The sequence below is a fragment of the Eurosta solidaginis genome, chromosome 3 (genome assembly GCF_040869045.1).
Source record: "Eurosta solidaginis isolate ZX-2024a chromosome 3, ASM4086904v1, whole genome shotgun sequence".
NCBI lineage: Eukaryota > Metazoa > Arthropoda > Insecta > Diptera > Tephritidae > Eurosta > Eurosta solidaginis.
In genome coordinates this window covers 219,197,646-219,212,043 of record NC_090321.1, presented here as the reverse complement: position 1 = coordinate 219,212,043, position 14,398 = coordinate 219,197,646, and the positions used below count along the sequence as shown (strand labels likewise).

Sequence of the window (14,398 nt, the reverse complement as noted above, 5' to 3'; positions counted from 1 at the left end):
TGGAATTTGTTGTTGTTTAGTTATTAATATGCATATTATTTGTATAACTTCTTTACAGCAACACGTTTGCTTTGTTATGGAATATGCAGCCGGTGGTGATCTGATGATGCACATTCATACCGATGTATTTTCGGAACCGCGCGCTGTATTTTATGCCGCTTGCGTTGTACTTGGTCTACAGTATTTGCATGAAAACAAAATTATTTATCGTGATTTAAAGTTGGATAATCTGCTTTTGGATACCGATGGTGAGTGTTTTTTTGCGTAATTTTTCGAAATATTCCTATTTTTTTTTAAGTACTCTCCCTGGCGTTCCCAGATGTCCACTGAATAGTATACTTATCCATCTGCAACGTCAACGGAGCTAACCGCGCACATCTAAAGTTGTATAAAAATTGTGTGCAGTTCGATGTATTTTGGATTGAAAAGCAATATGCCCTTCTAACCTAAATACTTGGTCACTTGTTCAGCCTTAATCAAATCTAGTTAAATTTTCTTTTAAGACAGCTAAATGTGTTTTTAATTCATATGTTAGATTTTTTACACCGCATGCTTTAACTGAGTTATTCTACTTGTATTGCTACTACTTTTCAATATTAAATCTTTTAAAACCCTTGCAAACAAAAAGATACATTATCTTTTTTTCATGGCATAAAATGTCAGAATTTTTTGTCAATACATTAGCTTATGTTTGTTTCAAAGTTTAATAACAAAAACGGCTGCACATACCCGCGATGTTTTGAGTGGTGATCAATTTTGTAAGAGACTGATACCCTTATTGGCAATATGTGGCAACCTTGTGAAAACACCCTCAGTGGCAACACCTAGGTAAAAAGTCTTAAAATGTAATACTATATCGATGTACCAAATTTGATTCAAATCGGCCAAGCCGTTTCCGAGATGGTAGTGGATATACAAAGAAATATAAAAAAGGTGAGGTGGCAACCCTACTCAAAAGAGTCAATAGAAATGCGGAGTAAAATAACTTTCGTTTGATATCCATATTGACATACATATCTCATGTAATACCAAAAAATTACTCCGGGTCCCTCCGAAACGGTGGGCTCGATCGAAGTAATTCTGCGCGGAACGCCGTGAATTTATTGTCAAAAATTTCCTTTCATAACAATGAAGTGAGACAACCACTTTTTTAACAGAAATAACTGCAGTTTTAGTTTTTGCCAGCTAGATTGATCAACTACCCCAACTACTACTGGACCCCTTTCGGTTTGGATTGTTTCGTTCATAACCTAACAAAGTGCTATAAAAGTATTTATATTGCCAACACAGTTATAGCTACAACTATGTATAAAGTTCTTTAGCACCTCAAATAGACTGAATTTGCTCATATTATTGACACGTTCCCTACGAGCGAACTGAAAAACTTTGTCAACAGCCAGGATTTTCTTACTTATTTGGTGCTTCACAGGTCAGTTTCGATTTCTTATAACCTAGCCCCAATTGGAGATGTCAATGAGTGTTAAATCGTTCTCAACTTGGTGCTTGCAATGAAGTAGGCGCATCTCTCACTGTCTGCTCCCATATACGGGCTCAGGTATTCCCTCCTCAGTCTACATTTTGAGCACCATGCCGATGGCTTTGAGCACCATGCCGATGAAGTGCGACCTTTATTATATCTGTTATGCTTGACCTTTTAGCCTATTACTGTATGTGGAAGCTTTTAATGTATTTAAGCACCTCTAAAGACCTGTTACTTCATATCACGAGGGGATTAAGAGCCACGCCACGTTGACGGGAGTCTGTGCTTGCCAAAGCGACGCATTCGCTGGCTCGTTGCTTGCAGCATAAACAATTTGACCTGTCCTTGCTATGGGCAGTGAATCTATTGTTGTGTAAACTGCGTTATCTTCTACTTATGACTTTCCTAGTGTATGCCTTAGTAAATCCACAGATGGGCTCTGTACTAAGAATGCTGCTACACCACCCTGCTTGGGTAGGTAGTCTGCCTGCTCATTATCTTTATGTCCCTGATAGCGGGAAACACATCCTAATAAAACCTTGTTTTTGGCTCCTGGATCATTTAGGCCTACAGTGCATTAATCTAATAGCTTAGAAGTAGTTATGTAACAATGCAAGACACGCAAGGCTGCCTGGCTGTCTGAGATAAAGAGGATACTCCTAGAGGTTAATCCGCTCCGTAGACATTATCTACCGCAAACTTGTATTGCATGAAATTCTGCCAGAAAAATTTTGGGGTAGCATCCCATTGGTATCGATTTCTTGAAGTTAGGTCCATAGATATCAGCTCCTGTTTTTTTGTCATGAAATTTCGATAGATCTGTGAAACAGACTCAGACATATTTTGAAGTCTTAGTGCAGTGCGGATCTGGGTCTAGAGGTCTCTTTTCGCCTACCAGATCACTGTAGTGTTTACCAAGCAGAAATGCTGGCAATACACAGGGCTGTGAATCATCTCGGGTCTATGCCTAAGGATGGTAAACGGGTGTTTATTTTCTCAGACAGCCTGGCCGCATTAAGGGCCCTGGATTCATTCGTCGACAACGCAAAGTCGGTCACTGAATGCCGCAGATCTCTTAACGAGATGGCTCAGCACTTCAATATCAGCCTTATATGGGTACCTGGGCACAGGGATATTGAAGGCAACTGCAGAGCAGACGAGCTGGCCATAAGAGGCACCACCGACCATATCCTTCCGGGAAACGATTCGGTAGGTACACCCATGGTCACTTTCAGGCTTCGTGTGAACACAAACACTATAAGAATTGCAAATGGACTATGGTCAGCCATATCGTCGTGTGAGACATTCAGGCTAACCTGGCCCTCATATGGCAAGGGGCGCACAGTAGCGCTTCAACAGGGGGCATTCTCATCATACCGGTTATCCCAATACAAGCTTTTCCATGTAGTTTGCTTAGTTTTATTATAGCAGTTATTTGCATGATCTTCGGCCACCAAACTAAGGCAGCATATGTAACTATTGGCTTCACAACATTATCAAATGTCCAGTATACCATTTTGTTTAAGGTAGCATCTGGATGAACATTTAACGTGAGGGTTTTGTCCAATGTAATCCCTATTTATTTAGCTTCCATTGAAAATCCGAGTTGGTTGCCACCTAGGAATGGTTCTGGCATGGATGGTTTTCTTCTCCGGGTTAAGCTTATACAGCTCATGGTTAGATCTAGGCGTAGAGGACCATAAATCAGTCGACATTTTTTTTCTCAAATAATCTATGAGCAGTGCCATGATTTTTCTTTGCTGAGAGAATAGTTTCCTTTGGACTACTCAGTTCAAAGAAGCTATGTTACACAAAAAATAGTTTGATGAGTTCCTTCCAGGAGATTTAGGACGAGCTTCTCTTCCAATTTGGTGTTTGCAGTTTGCTGATGTCGGGTTTGAATTGGGCAAATGACTTAGATTATCGTCAGGCATGAACTCGTTCGACTCTAATATGCATAGATATTGATGCATGTGCTTTACAAACTCCTCGCCACCGCATTTTTTTAGCTCCCCAAGAAATATATTAGCGGGCGCGGCTTTGTTGTTTTAAAATTTTTTTTTGTTTTCGGACTTCGCATTTTTACTCTACAAATTCACTAATTTCTTGCCACACTCTTCTGGACCACACCATTCTGGCTCCAAGAGAGTGGCTTCAGCATAGTCTTCGTCTGCATCGCCGTAAACGCACTTACGTTCTTCGGCTTTTTTGTATTCTGTACAGGTAGTTTTGAAATACCCGTGCCCAGAGCATTTGGGTAAGCTCTCCATGCTTCAAAATATGTGATTAGTTTCGCTGTCCATCTGCCTTGTTTATTTTCCCATCATTCTTTCCACATCCTAAACATTTCTTCCTTGCTCTCTTTGCCAACAACTTTCATGCCCTCTTTTGCCCGTCGGCTTTTTGTTTCCCATAACCTTCTTTTCAGCGCTAACAGGTCGATAAGGATTGTTCCGGTATTTTTAATATGGATATTGCTATTCCTATCCCTTCATAGTCGTGTGGGGAAACATTAATTCCATCGAATTCAATTTTAGATTATGTTCAGCATCTTCCCTGGGTTCTTCGTCGTTGTTTCCATTTAAGGGCGCCGAGAATTGTTCACTCCATAATCCAAACATTCTCTGAGCATCGGTTACCAGGTCGTTGTGTCCGTTTGTCGCCGAATGTTTTAGTAAAATTGGAAGGCGTTATCCCTCTTGGCGTCCTTTTTTTACATCTTGATAGTGTTCGCATATTTTGTTTGTTGTATTTGATATCAACGTGGTCCTGAAGGTAGCGTGCTTTATTTCAGTTGCAACGCGGAATTCTGCATTATACCATACTTCGGGCTAATCGGTGCTCCCAGAGAGCAGATAGCTTTCCTCGTGTTTTTATCTTTCACGCTTTAGGCGCACAAAAGTGGTCGTGGAGTTTAGTGATCTGACATGTTGAGTGTTCTTAGATTTGAGGACAGCTATTTAGCTTGATGGGTTTTTTTATGTTTGCACCTAGTACTGGATGTGACTATATTTCGGTAGGTGAGGTTTGGTCGTGGAGGCTGAAGTTTCCGACGGTGGCGCCAATTATACACGTTTTGCCAGTCTGGCGTAGAAGTCGCTTCAAAAGTGCCGCCTTGCTTTACCATCTCATGCGCATTTTCGTTATGTTTCGGATTCCAATATACATAGGTGTAAGTTTCTCCTTACCAAACATTTCATGGGCTTGTTTGTACTCTAAAAAGCTTCTTATTGTTATACTATACAAAAGATTGTTGCCTTAAAAGGCCGCCTAGCTGTTACTGTAAAAGTTAAAAGGGTGCCGTTTAAGTAATTGTCTTGCACCTTGTTCTGTTGCTGCCCGCGCATTGATAAATGAACATCATTAGATGCCAATAAATCTCTTTGCATTTGTTAATGTTGTCTTGGCTTTTAGGTTTACGGTTGGGATGCACACAGTGTTATACAGTGCTGACGTCAGACATGTTTTCAAATCTCCCCTTATCGGGTTAGGGGGCTTAGAATATACCCGCGGCAGGTACGCCTGCCGTAAGAGGCGACTAAAATACCAAATTGATTCAAGGGGTTGTGAAGGGCAACCCTTTCACGAGGTTGCCAGCGCAATTTATAGCTTCTCCGAGGCTCTGGCGACCTCAATTTCGGCGGGATACTAAATCCCGAGATGGTCGGGCTAGTAACTTAATGTTGCTTGTTATCGGAACGTACCGCATCTGCATCCGGCAGGGGACCATGAACATCGCTCACTCCACAAAACCTTCGGGGAGTGTCATTTTCGCTACTACAACAACAACAAGCCGCATATCCGCTCTAGTTTCTCACTAGATGTTCTGTTTTGTGTAGCTGCATATTAAACGAGGACCAAATAGTACGTAGGCATTCCATTACTTGAGCTTCCACGACTACTTTCTGTGTATACTGATTTCTAGATATTTTGTACTGTGCTTTATTACTGCTTATTATTATTATAGGGACTTTGATTTAAATATAATTTAATATGTTCACTTTTCTTACAGGTTATGTGAAAATTGCCGATTTCGGTTTATGCAAGGAAGGCATGGGATTCGGTGATCGTACTGGCACTTTCTGTGGTACACCTGAATTTTTGGCACCCGAAGTGCTAACTGAAACATCTTATACACGCGCTGTGGATTGGTGGGGTTTGGGTGTTTTGATATTTGAAATGCTTGTTGGCGAGGTAATTATACTTAAAGATACTTCATTATTATTTTTGCTTTTTTATATTTTTATTACCTGAGCTTAAAACCGGCTTATAATTGAATATTCAATTATTAGTTTTGTTTAAGAGAAACTGAAATTATTAGAAGCCGGTGTTAAGCTGAAGAATTCTTAAATATTAAGTAACAAGTAAAGGTGTCTAAGTTCGGGTGTAACCGAACATTATATACTCAGCGTGAGCTTCAATTGTACATTTGATTTCAGATAAATTACTTTTCTACATAACACGTGGCACCGACCATTTAAAAAAAATGTCTCCCCATTTCCTCTTACAGTATAACTTGATAAGTGAAATATCATTGATTCAAAACTATTTTTTGTTAAGTTATAGCTCATTATTCTAGCCTGCGACCCTTTTAAACTTGTTTTATATAAGAGTGGGCGTGGTACTTAACTGATTTCGTTAATTTTTACTAGAAATATTTTCTGTTATAAGGAAAATATGTGTACGCAATTTCATTACGATATGTTAATTTTTCTTCGAGTTATGGCTCCCGAAACTTAGAAAATTGCTTAGTCATAAAAGGGGCGGTACTACACCCATCTTCAAAAATTTTAGTGTTTTCTAATCTAATGTTATAATTCAATTTAGAAAGTAAAATTCTATTGATACAAACCTCTTTTTTGCTAAGTTGTACGTATTGTTTTCGTCTGCGACGCTTTTAAACTTGTTTTATATAAAAGTGGGCGTGGTCCTTAACCGATCTCGTCCATTTTTTCTAGAAATATTTCCTGCTATAAGGAAAATATGTGTACCCAATTTTGTTACAATATGTAAATTTTTCTTCGAGTTATGGCTCCCGAAACAGAAAATTGCTTAGTCATAAAAGGGGCGTGCCACGCCCATTTTTTTAAATTTGAAGTTTTTCCTATTTATTGTTATAAATCCACTTGGGAAATGAAATACCATTGATGTAAAGCTCTTTTTTGCAAAGATATAGCTTATTTTATTCGTCCACGACCCTTTTAAAAATCTTTTATATAAAAGTGGGCGTGGTCCTTAACCGATTTCGTTAATTTTTCTTCAAAGCATTCCTTATAGTAAAGGCAACCTCTCTGCCTAATTTCGTTACGATAGGTTTAAGTATTTTTGATTTATGATTAATAATATTTGTAAAATTGATTTTATCACAAGTGGGCGATGCCACTCCCATTTAAAATTTTTTTTTTTCAAATTTTTATCAAGAGTCTCAATGTCAGTCTACACGTCAAATTTCAACATTCTAGGTGTATTATTTACTAAATGATCAGGTTTTATGTTTTCCAAAATGTTATACATATATATTAAAAGTTGGCGTGGTTATATCCGATTTCGCTCATTTTCAATACCAATCTATTCTGGCTCCAGATAAGCTCGTGCACAAAAATTGGTGGAGATATCTCAATATTTACTCAAGTTATCGTGTTAACAGACAGACGAACGGACATGGCTCAATCAAATTTTTTTCGACACTGATGATTTTGATATATGGAAGTCTATATCTATCTCGATTCCTTTATACCTGTACAACCAAAAGTTATCCAATAAAAGTTAATATACTCTGTATGCAAAGCACGCTGAGTATAAAAATAGAACACACCATTAAAAATACAAACATAAATATTTTTATTACCATTAATAATTGTTATTCTTTACAGTCTCCCTTTCCAGGCGATGATGAGGAAGAAGTATTTGATTCAATTGTGAATGATGAAGTGCGCTATCCACGTTTTTTATCACTTGAGGCAATTGCAATTATGCGTCGGGTAATTTTAATTCATTTAAATTTAAGCACAAACAATTTTAATACTTATTTAATTTTAATAATATTCTAGCTTCTACGAAAAAATCCTGAACGTAGATTGGGGTCGTCTGAGCGTGATGCTGAGGATGTTAAAAAACAAGCATTCTTCCGTTCAATTAGTTGGGATGATTTGCTGTTACGTAAAGTGAAGCCGCCGTTTGTGCCTACAATTGTAAGTGTAACTGTAAATAAAAATTATATTTAGATAGGTTATACATACAAGATATCGACAAGTAGGTATATTAACCCTTTGAGGGGGATGAATGGGTGAGAGTTAGGAAATTGAGAAAATATGAGACTTTAGATAGGAGAAGGTGAATATAAGGTGTCAAATATAGAGAGAAAGTGAATGGGAAAGGCAGAGGGAAGGAATTAGTTGAAAAGGTATAGGAGGAAGAATTGCAAGGCGGGAAAAAGGAAGGTGAAGTGATTAGGGGAGGAGTTGAAGAAATGTGAGAGGAAAAGGAATGGGATGTTAAGAGGAAAAAGAGGGATGGGGATTTATGCTCTGCTATTTATAATTAGTCCAAACATTTCTAAACTTCATCTACGCGATACGAATCCCGTACAATTAAGAAAGTGTCAAACACATTTTTAGAAGGCGAGGTTCGGTACCTCAAGGTCCTCACGGACGGAGGGAATGGGATAATCCAGAAGGTTTAACTTCATCAAATCAAGTCGTTCCCGAAATGGTCGGACTGCTACCTTAATGGTTTTGGTTTCCGGAACGTCACAAAGGCCCAACAATTGTTTCAGTATTGTCATGGCTATACCGTCTTGGCTTATTGACTTAGAGGGCTTGGCCTTTTGGCTTTTTTAACCTCTGTAGGGGTGATGGTAATGGGCGGCACGTCGTGCTTGTGTTCATGTGCCAGTCAGTTTGCACGGCGTCTAGGATGAAAGGATGTATTGCGAATTGCCGGCAGAAATCGCTCGCAAATTTCTTTAAGTTCGACAGAGTTTTACAACCAAAGGCGATGGAAATTTTAAGGCTGTGTTTTGCCGGCTTAGACCAGGATTTGAGGTTGATCACAATTTGTCGACATCCACAGATAGGTTACAGTTTTTAGATGCTCTTCCCATTTGGCACGTTTCTGTTCATTTACCAACCGCATAATATCCTATTGCAGCTCTCTAGGGTTATTGTTGTTGTAGCGATAAGGACTCTCTCCGAAGGCCTTGGGGAATGTTATCGATGTTGATCGTCCTTGGCCGGATGCAGATCCGGTACTAAGCCCGACCATCTCTTGAACGATTTGTTATGACCACATGCGGCCTTCTAGGCCATACCGCCCTCCCAACCCCTAGATCCATGAGGAGTTCGGGGTCGGCATAGCCTTGGTTGTTAATAAAACAGTATTCGCCACGGATAGGTGAGGTTGACAATTGCGTTGGAGAAGCTATATATTGCGCTGACAACTCCTTGAATCTATATGGTATTTTTGTTGCCTCTTACGACAGGCATACCTGCCGCGGGTATGTTCTAACCCCCTATCGCGCTGGGGGAGGTCTCTAGGGTCAAGCTGTCTCGTTAGGTCACGGTCTCATGCTAGGATTGCAGCTTCGGCCGGGAAGTGTGGTATGATTTCAGGTGTTCTAAGAAGGGGGAAAGAAGCGAAAGATTTATTTGTGAAAGTTTAATAGTCCTTCCAATTTTCATTTTTCAAATTAATTAAAGTCCACCGGTCAGAGGTGATGAAATTTGCTCATAGCTGTATTGAGAGTATGCGCAAGTGCTGTCGACTTGTAGGCTGGATCCAGAGTTCGTGGTATGCGATAAAATCCCAAGCTTAAGGTGGTTGTCACCACTTAGCAGCGCACTGATATCAGGGAGATAGTATTTTGGACAGCAGGCGGCAGAGGGAATATAGATGCAAATTATATCTAGGTTAATATCACATGACCGGCCAGTTATGCCTTGACTTTCGAAGCTTTTTTCCACTGCGGTTGATGTTGGGTTGAAATTGGCTGTTTCGCAGGGTATGACGGCTGATAAAAGCACAGCCTCCGCCATTACCCCTTACACGGTCATTCCTGTGGATGTTGTAGCCATCGCAAGTTCGGAGGTCCGATCTGGCTGTTAACGTCTCTTGACTACTGCTCCTGGTGTTTAAGAGTTGGTACTTGTGTTGTGGTAGCAAGGTGCAACGAATGCACCTGTCAGAGGGTGTCCATTGCTAAGCTCAGAACGTCTATGAAGGTGGCACAGGCCAAGGCATGAACTGCTTTGGACTGATGACCCAAACGTATATATTCTTAGCTGATATGTGGGACCCGTTATGCGGGGCACCAGCAGTTGATGGCGTCTTCTTACGCGAGTGCGGATGCCAAAAAAGGATGTGCGAGACGCGGGCAGGTGCGGGCATTGCTTGGCGCCAGCAGCAGCGGGCACTTGATGTGACCAGCTGAGTTGCGTTGCTGCTTGAAGGTTGCAGAGGTACGCCTAAACGTGAACCGCGGGACGTTATTGGACGCGAACAGCAGGGAGTCACTAACGTTTAACAATAATTTCGTTGTCGACGAATATTGACATCTAGCTCAGAACATTCCGAACGATGCAAGCAACCTTTGCACGTGACACTCCGACAGGAGTATGACCGCCTTAAGCAGATTCTTTTCCGGAATATGCAGTAAAACCACGGTTCCAGCTGCTCCGAGGATGACAATTTGTGGGAGGGACACAACAAGTTAAATGGGGTAACACTGAAAAGATAGTCTCTCTCTCTCGCTTTCCGGTTTCAGGCCCTGTCCATCACTTTCTCCTCGCCCTTTTTTCCACACCATCAATCCCTTGAGGGAAAAGACGAAAACGAGATGAGGAAGAAGCAGGTGCTATGTACCGGAGCGACTCGGGATTTTTTTCCGACCACGGAGCACCTCTTTGCAGCTGGGCTGTTCCATACCCTCCTACTGCGGGAAGTTATTGAAAACAACCCCGGCCCTAGGAATTGGTTTTGCTACATATTCCTGAAAAGAAGCTACTTAAGATGGTCATACTCCTATCATTGTGGTCATACTCCACACATGTGCAAAGGATGGTTCCATGAGTTGGGATGTTTTGGGCTATATTCCAATATTCGTCGACCCCGAAATTTTTATAAAACGTTTGTTCCTCCCTGCTGTTGGCCCCAAAGACGTCCCGCCGTTTAAACTAAAGCATACATTCACCAGCTTTCAGAAGCAACGCTGCTCAGCACGCCACATAAACAGCCCGCTGTTGCTGACGCCAAACGAGGCCTCCAGCTCACACAGCAGCTCCAAACCATCACTTCAATCGACTTAGCATGGATTGAAGCAATGCCAAGCACTATCCCCTGCCCCCGTTTATCTCCTCCTTTTTTGGCACACGCACCCCCGTAAGGAGTCATCAGCTTCGGGTTCCACACACCACGTGTTCCGTTTGACATCAAAAAAATTGTATGATTGTAACACCAGTCCTATGCAGTTCATGCCTTGGCGAGTGCACCGTGCTGCCAATACACAAGTACCAACTCATCAACACCAGGTACACCAGCAGCAGTCGAACAGCACAAACGACAAAACCTTAACCCATCTAGGTGGGTTCACCTATCCCTAACCCACAGAGTGACGACTGCCCCCCGTTGCAATTCAGAAATCTGCAATATAATTGGTTTACCGGAAAGATCGCGAAGATAAACGATTACATGAATAAAAATAATAGTCGTAATTCAAAAGACGAAGCTAACAGACAGATCCGACCTGCGAACTTGTGATGGCTACAACATCATAGGAATGATCCCGTAAGGGATAATGGTGGAGGCCCCGATTTTATCACCCGTCATACTCTGCAATACAGTATTATATTTCAACCCGACATTACCCTTAAAAAGTCAAGGCATAACTGTCCCATCAGGTGATGTTAACCTAGAAATAATTAACATCTATATTCCTCCTGCCACCTGTTGTCCAAGAGGCTATCGCCCTTATATCAGTGCGCTGCTAAGTGGTGAAACCCGTCTTATTCTTGACGATTTTATTGCATGGCATTCCAGCTCCAGACCGAACAAAAAAGATATCACATTTACCCTTACCGCGAATCAAAGCCACCACTGTGCATGACCCCATGATTTTTCGGTAATTCTATACGACAGCATGACACTAAACACACGTACAAAAATATAAAGAGGGGTATCAAATGGCGCGTTTTTCATCCAGGATCGCGAATTTGGATCTGTCAAGATATATTTGCGAATTTTCATGTGGTTTTTGTAATGTTGATGATTTTGACGTACCCACAAAGAAAAATTGTGAACACAAGTGTTTTGCGCGGATATAGTTTTGGTCTCCAAACCTGTGTTGGACCCACTCAGTGTATTTTTTTATAAGCGCTGCCGAAGGCCGTCAATGCAAAAGGTGTTCTGGGAAAAAATGCTATGGATCCCACCCCATTTCGGAGCACTCCGGGGTAATTTTTCGTTAATATCTTTTGATAAAGGCAACATTTTTGTATTCCGTTTTCGGAATCGCTATCCTGGATCCAAAACAGGTCTTTTGATATCCCCCTAGATATTTTTGGACATGTATCAAGAGTGTTCGTATAAAATTACAGACTTTTCAACGGCTGAAGCTCCTAGTAAGCTGTATCCTGCAGCAAGAATGTTTTTTTAACAAAATATTCCCATAGTATATGTATATACAGTGATGTGCAAAACAAAAGCAACAAAGTTCAATGCAAATATATAATGTTTTTTTCACGCTGATAAATTTAAAGCAACGTTTTTTTTTTTCAAAATATGTAACAGTCATTGGCGGGTCAACTATTTATAAAACATTCACTAACTTAAAGCAGTTACAAGTGAACACAAAACCACAAATGCGTATTTTGCCTAGCATAGAGCTGTGCAAAACTGAAGCACCAAACCAATATTTTCAAAACGAACCTTTCTTACTTAGTAGGTTAGTGTACTTCCAACCTGAAAGTGTGATAAGGCTATGAGTAGTGATCTCAGCTGTCACTCACCATTGATGTTTAACAGCGGGGAGTAGCGGTTTAGTGCCAAATAAGCTTTACCTGGGTATAGTCCGTTTTAAAAGCCCAATGAAGGTCTCAAAGGGATACAAGATTTTTTTCTTGGGCAACAAAAAGAGACTATAAGCCCGCTGATTTCTGTATGGTTATTTATTAGTTCTGAGTAATATTACGGGTCATTGTTGTACAAAACAATTCTTGATGTATATTGAAACGATTTGCCGTCATCCCTTGTCAAATTTGATTTCGAGACAAACCGGTTTCGGCGTTGTGCCATCATCAGTGTCGATTTTCGTTCTGATCTGTTTTTATCGCTTGTATTGCATTTATAGTTCGAAGGTTCATGAGCAGGTATTGTGAAAATTGATGCTTGTGTATATTTATGTGTATGTGCTGTGTGATCATTCAGAACCGAGGGTGGTTTTTACTGATCGATTTGTGTGGCTGACTGGGGTAGGTAAAAATCTGTGATTTTAGTCGTTTGACCTTCTTTGTCGGTTTTTTTGTTTTGGTGTGTTAATTGTTTTGTGTTTAGTTGTTATTGTGTATTTGTCTGTTGTACCTGTGTGCTAACAAAGAACAGCAAATTGGTATCTTTTGAGATAAAAGATTTATACCCATCAATACCACTATCGGAGACTTTAAACATAGTTAGCTCAACAATAGTTCATAATACAAAGACAAAGTGAAAATTATGCAAATCACAAATACGCTTAGAACCACTTTACGTCAAAACTATTTTCAATTCAACAATAAAATATATAGACATACAATCGGTCTTAGAATGGGAAGCCTCACATCAGCCGTTCTTATGGAAGTGTTCATGCAAAATTTGGAAGAAAAGTACATACAGCAGCTAAAGTCCAAATTAGGCGTGCCATTTATGCTTAACTTATTAACTACTAATAACGAAGAGCTTGTACTGGAGTACCTCAACAAGCAGCACGGGAATATAAAATTCACAATGGAAACCGAAAAACGGAGGAATCAACTATCTAGACCTCGCGATAAACATTGACAAAGAAGCGAAAAGATTTAACTACGACATATATAGAAAGCCGACTGCCACCGACACAATAATACATAATACCTCAAATCACCCCCAACATCATAAAAATGCAGCATTAAGGTACATTGAATTGAAAGAACGCCTCTTACACAAGAAGCATATAAGAGAGAGCTTTAAGTAATATATAACATTGCTGCAAACAACGGTTATACAAAAGCACTAGTAGATAAGCTCAGAGGGACGCATGGAGAACCAAAAAGAAATAATGAAAAGGGAAATAATAACACCTGGACGACTATGACATATACTGGAAAATCAACATATAAATTGGCAAACTTTTTTAAAAAATACAACATTAACACAGCGTTCAAAACATCGAACAATCTAGGACGAAAGCTAGAAGCCACGGCGTATACAAGCTTACCTGCGGATGCCAACACACTTACATATGACAAACAGGACGGAGAGCAAGAACTAGGTTCAGAGAACACATTAGAGATTACAACAAAAAAACACGGAACCCAAATATTATACCAGAGTCTAACTTCGCGAATCACATGATCGAAAATGAATGTTGCCCAGCAAACATCAATAAAACAGTTAGGGTCCTTCACATACAAGCAAAAGGCCGACGTCTCAACGTACTCGAAAACATAGAAATGAAAACATTCGACGGTAGAATAATAAACGAACAGATAAACACAATTTCTGACATAAGGCTCAAACTTTAAAACTTGTTTACAAGAAACAAAGATATCACACACAATAACAACTAAACACAAAACAACAAACACACAAAGAACGAACGACAACAACAAAATAGAACGAAATTCGAACCAAATTTGACAAGGGAAGACGGAAAATCGTTCCAATATACATCACCCGGTCGGAAAATCAACA

At 40.2% G+C, this 14,398-nt stretch overlaps 2 protein-coding genes across 14 annotated transcripts in view; one reads left to right on the top strand and one right to left on the bottom strand.

The window, feature by feature from the left end:
• Positions 1-14,398, top strand: part of Pkn (serine/threonine-protein kinase N) — a 278,814-nt gene that overhangs the window by 255,951 nt on the left and 8,465 nt on the right. For all 12 annotated transcript variants that reach the window (XM_067775179.1, XM_067775177.1, XM_067775178.1 and 9 more), the window contains 4 exons: positions 59-248; positions 5,493-5,674; positions 7,354-7,461; positions 7,531-7,671. In XM_067775179.1, the coding sequence (XP_067631280.1) occupies positions 59-248; positions 5,493-5,674; positions 7,354-7,461; positions 7,531-7,671 (621 nt within the window). The remainder of the gene's footprint in view (positions 1-58; positions 249-5,492; positions 5,675-7,353; positions 7,462-7,530; positions 7,672-14,398) is intronic.
• The window catches only part of Tsen15 (tRNA splicing endonuclease subunit 15), a 35,174-nt gene continuing 25,942 nt past the window's right edge, over positions 5,167-14,398 (bottom strand). Inside the window, exon 5 of one of the 2 annotated variants that reach the window (XM_067775187.1) lies at positions 5,167-7,663. The gene's annotated coding sequence lies outside the window, so the exon portion shown is untranslated. Of the gene's footprint in view, positions 7,682-14,398 lie in introns of both variants that reach the window. The other variant, XM_067775186.1, reaches the window with a different exon arrangement.